At 40.4% G+C, this 17677-nt stretch overlaps 1 protein-coding gene across 1 annotated transcript in view; it reads right to left on the reverse strand.

Annotated features, from left to right (window-relative positions):
• Positions 1–311: 311 nt before the first annotated feature.
• RNF150 (ring finger protein 150) overlaps positions 312–17677 on the reverse strand; it is a 225743-nt gene continuing 208377 nt past the window's right edge. Inside the window, exons 5-6 of the mRNA XM_011955807.1 lie at positions 6754–6850; positions 312–602 (exon numbers count right to left, since the gene is read on the reverse strand). Of these exons, the coding sequence (XP_011811197.1) occupies positions 372–602; positions 6754–6850 (328 nt within the window). The 3' untranslated portion in view covers positions 312–371. The remainder of the gene's footprint in view (positions 603–6753; positions 6851–17677) is intronic.

Here is a 17677-nt window from a genome sequence, read left to right on the forward strand (position 1 = left end):
GTGTGGTTGTGCCCTATCCCAGTCCTGCTGAGCACCCCTTGTAGTTGCTCCCCTCACCTGCCCTCCAGTCTGAGAGGCTCCAGTTCCATGACCCTATGTGCCTCAGGTACCATGGGAAGTGGACATGGAGAGTGTGCAGTGCTGTGATGTGTGAGCCCTGGTGTCAGTGTGTGGGCAGGCTGGAGCATGGGCACACACAGCCAGGTGGGCTGTCTGCCCTGCTGGCTCTAGGAAGGGCAGTTCTTCTAACAACTGGCAGTTATAATGGATGAACCTAGCAGTGATGCACTCATTCAATATTTTTTTTCTTCTTGAGGAAAGGTATTTTTATCCAATTCCTACAAGGCAACAGCCCTTCCGGCTATGTCACTTTAAGTATGGCAGAACTCACTGTTAGTAGTAAAGATGACTTCTCCCTCCTGGGGGGTGGGGTCTGTATCCTGGACCACCTGCAAGGCTCCCACAGTCCGGACAGCAGGGTCCAAAGTGACTGAGCTTTCATTCACTGTTGTGTCGCTTGCGCCTGTGATCTGGTTGGTGGGTGGACCTCCCAGAGAGCCCTCGAAGTCAGTGGGCAAGTCGTCCATGCAGTCGGCATTAGGCTGATGGGGTAGAAAAGGATCTGTTCTCAGTACATGCCATCCACTTAGAGATTAAATGTCTATAGCCTAAAGATTCTGTCTCCATGAAAAAATTAAGTTCTTTATTGTTTACGTCTTGAGTCACTTTATTTAAAAACATTCTACATACAGCTTCTGTAAGATTAACATAAAAAGATCTTCCAAAATTTCCTTTCTAAAGGTTCATTTTAGATTGAAAAGATTCCTTTTAAATTTTTAGGTTAAAAATTAAAGTTTTAATTCAAGATAAGCAAAATCTCTACATTTAAATAATCACTTAGGGGGAGTATGTGAAATTTATTTACAATGAAGGCACTTCCTTCCATATAGTATTATTTATGCCACACCTAGAATATAGCTGGCAGCCTGATCATTATCCCTTAAAATTCATGTGTTGTTTACAAATATACTAATGATATGAGAGTGGGAGGGAGGACAGAATCTGAGTCATTATGGTTTGTTCATTAAAGATTCATACATACCCTCAAACACACACAAAGCATAGGGTAAGGCTACATTTAAGAAAAACATAAGCCTAAAGCCAGCTATAGAAAAATATCCCTATGTCCTTAATGTGGTATTGATCATACATTTGTCAAATCCTCTAAATTAAATTCTTAGAATCATAAGACTAGGGTGAGACCCCCTTGTTCAATTGCCCATTGGTTACAGGACACTTTCCTCTTCAATATCATTGACAGCTTCCCTTGAAGAACATAGCAATGGGAGCTCTCCGCTTTGCAAGGCACTCTGTGTTGGCCAGAGCATTGCTGGACTCTTATTATTGGGCAAAATCTTACGCTTTGCAAGTTTTACTCTTTTGTCTCAGTTCTGCTGGTTTGAAGTAAAAATGAATATATTTCTATCTCTTCCACAAACAGCTTTTCAAATGACTTTCAGTTGTTCTGTCTCTACACAAACTCAAAATTATGTTTAAAAGGTGGTGGTGGAGGAATATTGTCTTAAGCAGTATTAAGAATAGCTGTTAATTTCTTTTGCTCTGGTCTGAACTTCGGCTTTGTCTTGAAGGATGATAATTACATGGTTTTACACTCCCAAAGTAGGCAGAACATGATGGTCAGGATTAGGGGAAGAGAACCCTGGATTCACAATGATTGAATTAACATCATAATGGCTGTTGTTTTCCAAGTTCATCAGAACAGAAAACCTACAACTCCTAGGGAACACAAAGCTAGAAATGCAAAGTGCTGGGCTCTTGTCCTAGTGTTCTGCTCTTAGCTGTGTAATGCCAGTCTCCTGAGCTCCACACCTGTGTCCTAACAGTCAGCTGGAGAACTCTACCATTCCATAAATCCATCAAATTCAGCTCATTCATTTCTGTCCTGTATTCTTTCTCCTTTTTGCCCTCTCTAGCTGTATTGGAAGGGAGCCAATTCACTGAAACTCAATTTGTCAAAAGTCGATTCATAGAATAACCAATTCACTAAATTTACTAAATTTACATATTGACATTGGACATGAGCAAGTGGGTTTATGAACATTCTCTTCCCATTACCAGTTTCCTTATCTACTTACAATCGCTTCTCCACTTTATTTCAGTCTGCACTCTCTCATCAAAGCATTCTTTAAAAACAAAACAAAACAAAACAAAAAACACCATGGGCTGGGCACGGTGGCTCATGTCTGTAATCCCAGCACTTTGGGAGGCTGAGGAGGGCAGATCATGAGGTCAGGAGATGGAGACCATTCTGACCAACATGGTGAAACCCCATCTCTGCTAAAATATAAAAAATTAGCCGGGTGTGGTGGCACGCACCTGTAGTCCCAGCTACTCGGGAGGCTGAGGCGGGGGAATCGCTTGAACCTGGGAGGTGGAGGTTGCAGTAAGCCGAGATCGCCTCACTGCACCCTAGCCTGGTGACAGAGCAAGACTCTGTCTCAAAAAAACAAAACAAAACAAACAAGCAAACAAACAAAAAACAAAACCACTACAGGTATGTTTCTTGTCTTCTCCCAAGGAAGGAATTACATGCTTCCTGGTAGGACAGAGGCAGATGCTCTAGAGTCTGGCCCCAGCCTACTTTTCTGACCTCACAGAAGGTCACAGTGCTCCTTTGGAGACATGGAGCACACCATACATTCTCTCCTCTCAACACTGTAGCTTATATTGTCCCCGTGCTCAGGATGACATTTGACCCAATCACCCTCTTTTTCCTATCCCAAGGTCTCAAGTTGGGTCCTGGTGAATTCCTAATAACCTTTTAATTCTCAGGTCCACTGTCCCCTTTTCTAAGGCATGTTCCCTCCCAGGAAGGCATCTTTGATCCTGGAAGCACTTTATAAGGTACTTCTCCCATGCTGTATGGCTATTAGTTAATGTGCTGATCTCACTCTGCTAGTCCCCAGACATTGTAAAGTGAAGCAACCACACTCTACTGACTTTGGACTCCAAGCCCCTACATAGTGCCACTGACAATGACTAGGTGCTCAGTAAATGTTGCTTGGAAATTTGATCTGAATCTCAGATTTCTGCCCTGGAAACTTGGGCATGTTAATATCTGCCCTAAATCAATTAAGGGAGGATTTGAGAAAATACTTGAAAAACTGTAAAGTTTTATTCAAAGATATGCTGTATACAGGTGTTTATTAAACAAAACCAACTATGGGGGGGTGGTTTTAAGGAAGAAAAGATTTCACAGAGAGGGTACTGTGCAGGTTGTTTTTTTGGCCATAAATACTTAAATGTAATCATATGCAATAATAATGGACATATTTTTCAAAATGTTGATCTAGCTGTTGGTATTGTTCTTTGTATATTTTCTTAATTTTGATGTAGTTTTTTTTGTTCTTCATTTTGTGGGATAGCAGGAATCGTGCTATCTTTAACAGAGTGGGTAGAGGGCAAAAGAGCTAATTAGCACAGTGAAACTGTCAATGGTAGCAAGCACAAATAATTTGGCTTAGATATAATATTTAATAGACCAACTTTACAGAACCTCACAGATTATATCCACTCTACATGGTTCATCAGATGGAATAATACTTTAAAAAGAAACCAAATCTACATACCTTTAAGAGAAGTCACAATCATAAAATTTAAAACAAGATGTCAAATGCTATCTGCAAGTGAAAACTGCACAGGTATTTAAATTCAAGTTAGCATGGGAAACCCCTCTAATAAAGCAACTGCTAAATAGAATCTTGTGAATACACCAGTTATACAGGATTTTACGTTCAATAAAAATCATCAGCCTATTCCTATCAGGATAATAGTGATAGAAGGTGGTTGCTGGCATATGAAAGTCCCAGGTTATATGGTACCTGAGAGGAAGATTCGCTGAAACTGTATTCTGTCATTCTACCAAGACAGACCTACACCTGACTGGATAGAGTGGAGGGAGAAGCACCATAATGTAGATCAAAATGCTTCTGATAATAAAGGACTTCCCACTCTTTGCATTCAGTATTTTATTTCCCTTGGCAAAATATAATAGAAAATGATACCTATTGTTATAGGAATTGCATGATCAGTGAACTGTGCTCTCATTTTCATTGTAGAGAAATCACTTACAAAATAACATCCTCAGTTTCTGACTTTCAATTTATTTGTCTTATACCATGGATAGATACCAGGACACTCTGTTAAAACAACAAAAACAAAAACAAAAACCAAAAATAATATGCCACCTGGATTTGAACACGCTAGATCAGGATTACAACCAAGTTGTTTGTGAGTTGACACTATTCAAAGGAGAATCAGGATGAAATTCATAAATACGATTGTGTAACTGGCAGCCTTCAAGGCTCTGAAGGGCTGTAACTCCATAGACATTTATTGAGCACTTAGCATATGTAAGGAATGCAGAGATGAAGCATCAACAGACATCAGTTATCAGAGAGTGACAAGCTCTTTTCAATTTTCTTTGAAGAAGAAGAAATGGAATACATGGAACATAGGAAAATTATAGACAGTTTGTTTAAGCTGCATAAAAAGGGTTTCAGTTTGACATAGGAAGTCTTTTCTAATTGAGAAGGCTGTGAGCTTGCCCAGTGAAATGGAAGTCATCTTGTTGATATAATTAAGACATCTACCGTCTATAAATGGTAGAAGGATGAAGGGGAACAAAATCCAAAATTCCTCCTAGATCCTGACTTTGTCATTCCCTAGGAGAAAAACAGAAAAAGGCTGGGAGGCACAGAAGGTATCCATGGATGCCTTCGTGCTTTGTGAGAAGTAGCACAAAAGTGCCTTATTCTTCAGGGAGGATGTTCTGTTTTGTGGGGGCAGGCTTGGATGTGTATAATGTTCTTGTTCAGCTGGCCTTTAAAAATCTTTACCAAATCCAAAAGATGCTATTGATGTTTATTTTTCTGACAGTTCATTGTGCTAAGTAAAATCCTATCCAAACTTGGTAGGCATCAAACCAGAATGCCCAAATGCAAAAAGTTAAAATGTTATTAATCTTGGAAATAAGAGAAAAGGCCACCCAATAATTCTTCTAAAAATAATTAACAGCAATATTTGCAACTTATTTACAAGTAGCTTCTGCAGAAGTTATACCACCACTGAAAAAGTCTGGAGTCAAATACTCTTCAGTACAAAATTGAACGATGGATGCTTGTTAGGTTCCATTGTCCTTACCAGAGAGCAGTGGGATTCGCACTTAATATTTCTAAAAATACCCTGAACAACAGGAACACATCAAAGGATGCAACTGTCTCTGTTTCACTGTGAGAACTGTGAGGATACTAAAGATTTTGGAGACCATAGACACACATACACACATTTCCCCCTCCCCTTAAAGACTCAGTTACAGACAGAAATGTGAAGAGTACAAAAACTGAGCTCAGCTTTCTAAGTCACCAGTATCTGGCAGAGCTGTTGGGTTTTTACTGATGTTTCGTATTCCCTGTAATTGATTTTCATCATGAATGCATTATGCATTTATAACTGGTCTGAAAATTTAATGCATTATCTTTAAAATCTAGCTTAAAGGTACAGTCATACAAGTTGATTTGTGTTCAGAGTATCAACCATGGAAGTCATACAGCAGGCATGGAGGCAGCTGGCATAGGGTAGAAAGTTCAGCTAATGCATGTCCTCATAATGCTTCAGGTGTGCCCTCTCCAGCAGAGCTACTCTGATATTCCTAAGATAATGAGTTCTTTGGCATTGAAGTAAACCTTTGATATGGGATCTGATCCTTCTTCAGTAACATCTTGAGACTATTAACATTCTCTTTATTCTCTGCCATTAGCAGTGAGGAGTAATGATAGGCAGGTGGCAGCAAAGTGGAGGGACTGAGGGGGAGCTGGTATCGGCATTTCGTTTGTCTGACTTCTACACAGCACCGTATGGTTTCTCACATCTCTCAGTGTAGTCCTTGGATTTGGTGGCCTGCTTTGCTTCCTGCCCTCATCGCTGAGAGGGGAGAACATATAGCAGCTGGTGTCTCACCACCCACCAGTTTGCAGGCTTCACCTGATACAGTCCTGGGAAAGTCTCCCTGGAACATCAAGCCAGCTGGCTGATTCTCTTTGTACAGGGGAGATACTAAACTTTAGAAAACATTTAGTCTCTGGGGAAGTTAACTGGGGGAACCCGTTAAATTAAGAACTAAGTACTAGCATTAAGTAGCTCTGGCTCTGGTTTCCTGTTCATTCAAAGTCTCCACAGAGATCTGAGTTGAGCTGAGGCTCTGAGCCTGACTCTCAGCCTCCGTCCTCCCCTCGCGTTGCTGGGAGGTGCTCGCTCCCTCTGAAACCCAGGTGATTGTGGGGCAAAGCATGGCTTACGGATCTCCCTGATGGCCAAACAGGGGTGATGATGACGCAGGAGGGGCTCAGTGTGCAACTGGTCCGGGGTGTGTCTGCTGCCATCCCACCTGCCCTCCATGCTGCAGCCCAGAAGAGAAGCCAATGAGCTGTACAAGTGATACCTTGACCCACAGACAAATACAATGGACATGGTGAAAGGTTGGGATGTCCTCAGAGAAAAAGTGAGGGGAGAAATGCTTTCAGACATAGGAGTTCTCCTGGAGCCTTGTAAGATGATGTGACTGCTATGTGTGACTGAGGGGACACAGAACATCCAAGTATAGTGTTTTCTCCCTGCTTTGGGGGCAATGCGGAAAGACAGACATTATGATGCTGTAGGCTGTGCTGTGCTTACCGGGATCCCTAGGGCTTTAAGAATGTTCATCTTGCACATGGGACAGGTGCGATGATCTAGAAGCCAGGGGTCAACACAGGACTTGTGGAAAAGATGCCTGCAATGAGAACCATACATCTTAGAGCGGCGATAACTGCAGAGACTACCTAGTCCACCATGGCCCAGGTGCTCGTCCAAGGCCACGCAACTGCTCAGTGGCAGAGTCAAGACTCAAACATCCATCCCTAACTTGTGGACCAAAGTGTTTCCTGTTATACCCTGTGGTGATATAGTCAAAGTCTGTCTGGATCCCAAGACTGTCCTATATAATTTGCAATGGAGGCTTCCAAGTTTCCGAAAATGTAGAGAATGCAGAAACAGAGATTTTTCTCTTTCTCAACAGGAAGAAGCTCTAATGAAAAAAATGCAAGTGGGGAAACTTGTACACACCTTGTAGGATGACTTGACTGATGCTACTTTAAAAAAATATGCAGAATTTCTTTTCCCACAGTCAGTAGGCAACTGCAGCATAAAGGCTGATTTCCATTAATATTTGGGATGTAACACAAAAGGGCAAAAGAGCTCCTGGAAGCATTCAGTAATACCAATGCCATTTTAAGTTGTTTTGGCTTCTGATTGTCAAATCAAAAGCCAGAGTAAAAGGCTCTGGGGTTTCACGTGGGTAGCCGTCATATCCGCGCAGTTCATTCACTCAACTACATGGTCATTCCCATGTGCCAGTCGTTACTAGCTTTTGTCTTTGTGGCAGAAGGGGGCATTTGGTAGCTATACGAGGGCTTCCTAACTGAACTTTCTCTGAACTGGGCTTGAAAGGGTCCACTCAGAGATGTCAGGAACTCCTTGAGTCAGAAGCTTTTCTTCTAACTCCCAAGACTCCAGACCACAGGCAGAAGTAGTCAGAATTTCCTGCCTGGGGTAAGAAGAGAAAGAACTATCTGTTTTAAGCATGAGGACTTCCTTAGGACATTCCATGCATGCCTGACTCCCTTTCTGTACCCCCTGCCTGTCACCCCTCTGCCATGGAGCACTGTGCTTGAATATTTCTACTCTGTTCTCTCACTTGCACCTCCCTTTGTTCTAACAGTTCTGAAAACCTCATTTGCTTTGTGTTGGGCTCAAATGCTTAAAAAATACCTCCAAATTAGAAAAGAGTTCAGGGAAGTTCTACCTTTTAAACTGAAATTAGAAGAACTCAAATGCCAAAGATGAGATTGGCTGCATACAGGATATGATCAGATTGGGGATTAGAAGAAAGGACTGTAGCAACAAGGATATGTTATTATGTTTCCAGATTATTGTTTAAGATGCCCTGCAGATTCACTATGATATGGTTTGGGTCTGTGTCCCTGCCCAAATACCATGTCAAATTGTAATCTCCAGTGTTGGAGGTGGGGCCTGGTGGGAGGTGATTGGATCATGGGGGCAGATTTTCCTCTTGGTGCTGTTCTTGTGATCGTGATTTCTCAAGAGTTCTGGTTGTTTAAAAGTGTGTGGCACCTCCCCACCCCGCTTCCTTCTGCTCCAGCCTTGTGAAGTGCTGGCTCTCTCTTTGCCTTCTGCCATGAATGTAAGTTTCCTGAGGCCTCCCCAGAAGCCCAGCAGATGCCAGCATCATGCTTCCTATAGCCTATGGAAATGTGAGCCAATTAAACCTTTTTTTTGGAGTTTTGCTCTGCTGCTCAGGAGTGCAGTGGTGTGATCTCAGCTTACTTCAACCTCTACCTCCCAGGTTCAAGTGATTCTTGTACCTCAGCCTCCCAAGCAGCTGGGATTACAGGTGCCTGCCACCACGCCTGGCTAGTTTTTGTATTTTCAGTAGAGATGGGGTTTTGCCATGTTGGCCAAGCTGATCCTGAACTCCTGACCTCAAGTGATCTGCCCACCTCAGCCTCTCAAAGTGGTGGAATTACAGGCATGAGCCACTGTGACTGGCCTAACTCTATTTTCTTTATAAATTACCCAGTCTCAGGTATTTCTTTAGAGCAGTGTGAGAACAGACTAATACATACTACTTGGAAACAGTATATTTCATTCACTCATCCATTCCCTCTTTTATCTGTGCATTCATACAACAAGTAGTATATACTAAGAACTGTGCTTAACACAGAGAATCAGCACAATGGTGATTTGGCTCCTTCCCTCAGGAAGCACAGCAGGAGAGGCAGACATTAATAAAATAATATAGAATAAGGTACTTAGTGACAACAGTGTTAAGTATTACATTAGAAGAAAAGGGAGTCTGGCGAGGAGGAGCTTATAACTGGGAGATTTATCCTAGTTGGAGTGTTCAGGGAAGGGCTCCCTAACAAAGTGACGAAGCTGAAACTGAAGGGCTACGTGGGTCATGGTTTACATAGAGGGGAAGGGGAGGTGGAAGAAGGGTGAATGGCTCATTCAAGAGCCCAGGGAGGGAGGGGGAGCAAGGAGAAGGGGTGTCTGGCATCCAAGCTGGATAAAGCCATTCCTTTCTTCGCACTTCCAAAAAGCAATTTTGACCTCCCTATGTTCAGGATCTATGCTCTGTATCTTTATTTCTATTCCTACATATTTCCTGCTGGTTCTAATTCTCTGGAGACTCCTGAGCAATATATTCTCCAATTAGAGTGGAGGATTTGCTCTCTATGAGAGCAAAATCCTTGTTTGCTTGATTCACTGTTGCATCTGCAGCATCCCCAGTTCCTGGCACACAGTTGATGCTCAAGTTCCTAATCTGAACTTGCTCACCAACTGGTGTTGCTCCTGGGAAAAAGTCAAACACTCTGGTCCTTTGATCATTCCCTGGAGGCAGGGCTCTGCTGTTTTCTGTACATGGGCTGAGTCAGAATGACAGCAGGGCCATTCATTAGCCATTTTAGCACTCAAATAAGATGATTAACATCCCCAAGTCTCAGTGGCCTGTCTGTAGGATGGAGAAGTATTTACTACAGCAGAGAAGCCTTCCCCAGAATCTCTGATCCACAGACACTGGTCGTTGTTCCCAAACACCCTCAGTTATTTGTATGCACTGGTCATTCTTACACCTCCCCTGGATGCTTAGCTTTATGTGTCAATTTGGTGAGACTGTAGTACAGTCATTCAATTGACACAAGTCAAGATGTTGCTATGAAGACATTTTGTAGATGTGGTTAATATCTACAATCAGTTGACCTTAAATAAAGGGGATTATCCTCAATAATCTGGGTGGGCTTCATGCAATCATCTGAACTATCTTAAGAGCACAGCTGAGGTTTTGGTTGGGTGCAGTGGCTCATTCCTGTAATCCTAGCACTTTGGGAGGCCAAGGCAGGCAAATCACTTGAGTTCAGGAGTTCGAGACCAGCCTGGCCAACATGGTGAAACCCTGTCTCTGCCAAAAATGCAAAAACTAGCTGGGTGTGGTGGTGTGTGCCTGTAATTACAGCTACTTGGGATGCTGACGTGGGAGAATTGCTCGAACCTGGGAGGCGGAGGTTGCAGTGAGCCAAGATCACGCCACTGCACTCCTGCCTGGGTGACAGGGCAAGACTCCGCCTCAAAACCAACCAACCAACCAACCAACCCACCAACCAACCAACCCATCAACTAACCAACTCTGAGGTTCCTCTGAGAAGAAATTGTACTCAAGACTATAGCATCAGCTCCTGCCAAGAGTTTCCAGCTTATAGGCCTGTCCTGCAGACTTCAGGCTTGCCAGATCTTACAATCACATAAGCCAATTCCTTGAAATCTCAACCTGTATCTATATCTCCATTTCTATATATCTCCTGCTGGTTCTGTTTCTCTGGAGAATCCTGACCAACATATCCTTCCAATTAGGACATAAGCTGAAGGAGAATAAAATTCTGGTTTGCTCAATTCGCTGTTGTATCTCCGGGACCTAGAATAGTTCCCGACACACAGCTGATGCTCAAGAAACAGTTGCTGCATGAACAGATATTTATTTACCCAAGGACCTAGCACTCCTCCCTGCCTCCACATGGTCAAGTCTCATTCATGCACTCTTCCTGAATCTCTGTTATATTGGCGACTTTTCTTCTCTCAGCACGGCTCCCTCCTGCATTGGCTCATCATCTTTTTCTCTGTATCACTTCAATGGCATTGAAACTGCTCTCCACGAGGCCAGTCTTTTCTTGTTCTCTTCATCCTACTCATTGTTGCCAGATTTATCTTCCTAAAATATAGCACTGGTTACGTCACCCCCTTGTTCCATTCTATTCTGTGCTGAGAGCTGGGTACAAAGATGAATAAGACAAGGCCCTGCCCTTCAAGGCAGCACCACAGTCATTTAGCGATTCACTGTTAACGACAATGGAAAGGCCATAGAAAGGTTGCACTCCTGGATCTGCTGGGTTTTTTTTTTTGTCTGTCCTAGGCAGGCTACCTTAGCTATCTAAGATTCAGCTCCTCATCAGTGAAATTTTGTCTTACAGGTATGGGCTTCATGAATGAATGAGTCTCTATGTGTGTGTGTTTGGGGCATGGGGGGCAAGAGAAGTGGGGGGCAGGGGAGAGAAATAATACCCATAAAGCTTAAAATATAAGTCCTGGTACTTCTTAATTGTAAACTACCACAAATCTTATTAATAGCACTGTCATTTCATCTTATTTTTAAGATATGTGATTACTATGATTTCTACTCTTTTGTGTAACCTTCCTAACATGGAAAGCAAATAACTACAAATTTTTAAAAAATCAGAGGGAGAACTAAGGGCAAAAAAGAAAAGCTGCTGAAATGCCACATAGGGCAGTCAGGCTTATTTATTAACTCACATACATTTCTTTTTGGTACCGTATTGACCATCAAATATGAAAACTTTATCCTTATAACTGGGATTGGAAAACAGTATTTTTCTTCGTAAGTGGAAAGAAAAGTAAAAGTCAACAGACTAAATAAATAAACAAAAGGATAGGGAAAGGATCTGGAGTTTAGTGAAATGCACCGGTTAGTAAACGTCTTCAAGGCAAAGTCAATCTCATCTTTTTTGCAGGATTCACAGGATAGCAGTGAACCTTCCCAAGGTTTAACAAGTGCTGAGTGAGAAAGGACATGTGGAAGACAAGATAATCCATCTCTTAACAATCCCGACAAATTGGAAATACAACAAAGAGTTGGCCAAAACTGTTTTCTTTCCTCATTCACCAAAGGGAAGCAAACATTTTAAAAAGAGTTCTTCAAACACCCGACAAAAGAGGATGCAGACAACTGCATAATGATGCAGAGATGATGATGAATAATAAGTTTTCACACTTTTTGGCAGTAATGACAAATCAAGCTAAACTAATTTCCACAATCTATTGATTCTTGTTTTCTGCTGTTCTTTCACCTATATGTGTGATTCCCTCCCCAATTTAATGACATTTTTTTTCCCAGCAGGAGAGAGAAAAGGCTGTCCTGTCTTTTCCATCTCGTTCACTTCTGTAGGCAGCGTTGGACCCTAACACCCTGCAAGTGGGATGAGGACCCTGTGGTTTTCCTTTGGCAACAATGCAAGCTGTCTCATTCTCCTTAGTGAAGTGGTTAATAAAATATGTGAATCACTCAGGTACCTGAGAATCCCATACTCCAGGCAACATGAATTATTTTAAAAAGATACCTAGTACTTCTATGCATACCTGAAATGTTTCTGCAGAAGCTCTGAATCTTATTTGCAAAACTGTCAGTAAAGAGTGAATTTTTAATTAATGAACACTGACATTAATGTCAGTAATTAATGAATGCTGACAGTATCTACCAGTTATTGTATCCCTACTATGTACCAGGCATGTTACATACATAATTAAATCACAAAAGCCCTATGAAGTAGAAATTATTATTTCTGTCTTATGGAAGAGAAGGCTGAAGCTCATTAAAGTAAATTATCCAAAGAGCTAGTCAGCTGCAGAGCTAGGATTCAAACTCCAACTGACAGTCAGTATTTTTACCCACTCTATACTCCTCACCCCATCCTCCAGCTGTCACAGGTAAGGGGGGTAGCTGGAGGTATTCAAACCTTTATTCTTTCCCAGTGTATTTCTTTGCTCCAGCTTAGCCTCTCTGAGCCTTAGTTTCTTCACTGATAAAATGAGGATAACAAGAGCACCTATCTCAGGCACCCAATACTGTCATCCAGTACATCAGCTCTCCATCTCTCCAGCACATGGGGAGATGACAAGCTCTCTTGGTGGTGGCTATGGCCATGTGACTCATTCTGGCAGATAAATTTTAAAGAGAAATGACAGATTTCACTTCAGGTCATGGCATTTAACTGCTGACCTATCAATTAACAATGTTTGAGATAGTAACTGCTTTGTCAGCCTGACTGCCATGAGTAGATACCCTCTGCTGACACACAGTGGACACAAAGCATGAGTGAGAAATCCTTGCTGTGTTAAGCCACTGAGAGTTGGGTTCGTTGTTGTTACTGTATCAAAGCTTAGCCTATCCTGACTAGTAAAAACCTTATGGGGCTGTCGTAAGGGTTAAATGCTTGTTTGTAAAGTGCTTCATTAGTAAGTGTTCAGGGGATAATAGTAATATTAACTATTTTAAATGATGTTGGTATAACATGCACAGTGACAGGTCATAAATACAAATAAAACTGCTACTGAATTCAGCAAATTTACATGAATCAATATATAGAAGATGCACAAGTTGAGTTTCCCTCGTCTGAAAACCCAAACTCTGAAATGCTCTAAAATCTGGAAAATTTTGAGTGCCAAAATGGTGCTCAAAGGAAATGCTCACTGCAGCATTCTGGATTTTGGATTTCCAGATGAGGGGTGATTACTGGTAAGTATAATGCAAATATTCCACAATTTGAGATGTGAAACACTTCTGGTCCCAGGCGTTTTGGGTTAAAGGATACTCAACCTGTATCATGACATGTATGGGTTGAAATGTAGGCTATGCTAAGTGGACGAACAGAAAATGAAGTTGGAAAATATGATTCTAAATCAACATTCTGAAATAATCTACATGGACTGCACAGGAAAGAGGTATGAATGGTGAAGAAAATAATCATGGACTTGAGTCATATTTTTCCCTGTTCTTTGTGACGGTGAACTTCGCATCATTAAGCTATTTCCTTCTGTACTTTTCCATCTGTCTATGATTCCTATACAGGAAGTCCTTCTAATGGGGATGATCTAGTCACCACTTGCTACGTGGTGTTGATTAAGTCAAGTAAGCAGACACCAGTCTCGTCCTACTATATACTCAATCCCACTCACCTAGTGCCACACTGTGGGGATAATTCTGCTAATGGGCTTGATCTGAAATGGTTGGACCAATTATTTAAGAACATTTTTATTTATTTATTTTTTAAATTTGTTTATTTATTTATTTGGAGATGGAGTCTCACTGTATTACCCAGGCTGGACAGTGCAGCGGCGTGATCTTGGCTCACTGCCACCTCCACCTCCCAGGTTCAAGTGTTTCTCCTGCATTAGCCTCCCAAGTAGCTAGGACTATAGGTACACACCACCATGCTTGGCTAATTTTTGTATTTTTGTAGAGACAGGGTTTTGCCATATTGGCCAGGCTGGTCTGGAACTCCTGATCTCAGGTGACCCACCACCTTGGCTTCCCAAAGTGCTGGAATTACAGGTGTGAGCTACTGTGTCCAGCCTAAAAACATCATTTTTTAAAAAAGAAAACAAACAAATGGAAAAAAAAGTTGAACATAGAACCAGTAGTAACCATATTCTGGCTGTAGTTAAAAACATAATAACTTTGTTTTGGCAAGCAAATATAGCAGTTCCATCTGATAGAGCAAAAAAGAAAAAAAAATGCAGTAAAGTAAATTGTTGCTCACTGCATAAGCACTGTCCTTCCGTGAAAAGGCTGTTTTCTTTCCAGGCTCACAGTAACAAGTTTGGAAAGTAATATCCAGAGAACATACAGAGGAAGTAAAATTCTTAAAACTTGGCTAAATTTGATTTAGTTTCCTTGAGGTGTTTAGACATTTTGCTTAGAGTGAGAGGGGGTTTCTGAAGCAGATTTTTAGTCAAAATTATATCCCTGGAGGTATGAAAGTACAGCAGGGCATCCTCCCTGAGCAGGGATAAGTGTGGCTATGGTGTCAACTCCATAGCCAATGATACAGCGCTGGCCCAGAAGTCAGAAAATCTGGCTTTACTTTGGGTCCTGGGACCAACTTCTTTGAATTAAGGTTTTCTTTCAGGAAAATAAAGGGGCAATAATTGATACCTGTCCTATGTATATTATAGGCTGGTCTGAGCTAAAATTAGACATTATATGCAAAAGTGCTTTGTGAAGAGTAGAGTGCTTTTCAAAGTTAAAGTGTTATAATAAAGAACCATTTATTCCACACAGCTCTGCATTGTGTTAGATTTATAGCATGAAAGAAAAACCAACAACCTAAAAAAAAACAAACTATATCAGATCCTCTTGCTACTAATGTCAATTTCTTTTTAAATTACAATGGAAGAAATGTTTACTGTGGGAATGCAAGCTGGGAGAATTGCAGGACCCTCATTTTATAATGTATCTCGCTCCTTGGGTTTCTGGCAGAGGGAGGCTCTGTGCTTAGAACTTGACTCTGGTCTAATTATATCGTTTGGCTGGGGCAGCAAAGCTAGTTGGCATTCATCCTGTGTGTCTACTTGATTAATATAACTGGGGATCAGGACATTTGAAGTCAGAATGCCATATTTAACGAGGTTATTACAGTGCAAGACTTCTGTCCTAAGGCAGCATTTGCTATGTTGAAAAACAACATCATTTATAGCACTGCCATCTCTTTCATGTTCCCTTCCTTTATTCTCTTAATTAAGTGATATCTTTTACACATGTAATGTTGTACACATAAAAATCTGAAGTAATCAAAGAAAAATGATAAGAAAACACTTAGCAAACTTCAAATTTAGAAATACTGTGTAATTTTTACTAATGTGTAAAGTGAACTATTGTTTTTTAAATTCTAAAACATAGCTTCTTTGGTACTTAAGCTTTTTTCCATTACTTTAAATGAAGGTATAATGTACCATAAAATGCATAAACCTTAAGTGAGCTTGATGATTTCTTAAGTGTGTGTATGTTCACATACATACTACCCAGATGAAGATATATGCCATCCTATCACCTCAGAAAGTCCTCCTGTGCCCCTTACCAATCAGCACCCACTCTCTGCCATGTAACCATCATTTTAACGTCTGTCACCATATATTAATTTTTCCTGTTATTGAATTTCAAATGGAATCATAAAGTATGTATTCTTTTTTGTCTAGCTTTTTAAATTCAAAATAATGGTTTTCAGATTCATCTGTGCCTTGGTGTACATCAATAGCTTGGTTTTTTTATTGCTTAGTAGTATTCCATTGTATGGGTGTACCCCAGTTTGTTTGCAGATTGTTGCATTGTTAGACATCTGTACTGTTTTCATTTTTTTGGCTATTATGACTAAATGTGCTATGGCCACTCTTGTATCAGTCTTTCTGTTAATATATGCATTCATTTCTCTTGGGTGTATATCCAAGAGCAGAATTGCTAGGTCACAAGGTAGGGTGTATTTAACTTTAGTGGAAACTGCCAAACAAATTTCCAAAGTTGTTGTGCCATTTTAAACTCCTCCTACACTGCCTAACTTTTAATTTGGCCAAGTATATAAAATTATGTTCTTGGAAAAATGGGTTTAAAAAATAGTTTTCATAAACTATTTGAGTGAGATGCCATACACCAGCATAAATTTTCATATAAATTTGAAAAGAGTAGTTAATTAATCAGTTATCTTATTTCTTGATAGGGAAGGATTAAAACCAAGGAGGAAGAGATAAAAACACAAATTCATTAATTTTATAGCATAACTTTTAAATTGTTAATCAAAAAGTATCGTAAAAAATAAACATACTTAATAAAAAAAGATTCACCAAAAACACTAAGACAAAATGTTAAAAACAGTATCATATTTTATCAGTTCTAGGCTGTATCATTCTCCATTCCCATTTTAACCTATCTAATATTAGGAAACATCTTCCAATCAATGACAGTTTATATTAAATATGATATGATGTAAAAACTTGTGTCAGTCAATAGTAATATATCAAAGAAATCAAAGACATGAGAATTAAAATTACTGTTATATTTGGCTGTCAGATGAGAAAGATGCTTTAAAAATTTACTACTCCATGGTTCTGAGAGATTGCTAGCATAAACACCCTCACATACTGCTAGTGAGGTGTCAATCATTACCACCTTTCACAAAAGCAATTGGATAAAATTTTTAAAGATCCTTTAAAATTCCTTTCAATCTAGTTAAGTTCACTTTTAGGAATGTATCTGAAGGAATAAATACAGAATAAATATATAAACAGCTAACCTCATGATTTTATAATGATGAAAAACTGGAAGCAATTTAAATGCTGACCAATGTTGGAGGGTAGTTAAATAAACAGTAAAAATGAACTATTATGCAACTACTAAAAATTTTTAAATAATTTATTTATTTATTTATTTTTGAGACAGAGTATTGCTTTGTTGTCCAGACTGGAGTGCAATGGTGCAATCTTGGCTCACTGCTACCTCCATCTCCCAGGTTCAAGCGATTCTCTTGCCTCAGCTTCCCGAATAGTTGGGATTACAGGCACCTGGCAGAATGCCCATCTAATTTTTCTATTTTTAGTAGAGATGGGGTTTCATCATGTTGGCCAGGCCTGTCTTGAACTCCTGACCTTAAGTGATCCACCTGCCTTAGCCTCCCAAAGTGCTGGGATTACAGGCGTGAGCCACTGCACCCAGCCAAAAAATTTAAAATAATTTCTAAAGTTTTTAAAAAATGCTTTTTATTGTTGGCTGAGAAGAAAGGAGAAGAAAAACAATATTAATTGCTTGATTCTACAATGTTTAAAAACATAAAAATCAGGTAGCATGATGCCTCCAGCTTTGTTCTTTTGACTTAGGATTGTCTTGGCAATGCGGGCTCTTTTTTGGTTCCATATGAACTTTAAA

This window comes from Colobus angolensis, unplaced genomic scaffold (genome assembly GCF_000951035.1).
Source record: "Colobus angolensis palliatus isolate OR3802 unplaced genomic scaffold, Cang.pa_1.0 Scaffold400, whole genome shotgun sequence".
In the NCBI taxonomy this organism is placed as follows: domain Eukaryota; kingdom Metazoa; phylum Chordata; class Mammalia; order Primates; family Cercopithecidae; genus Colobus; species Colobus angolensis.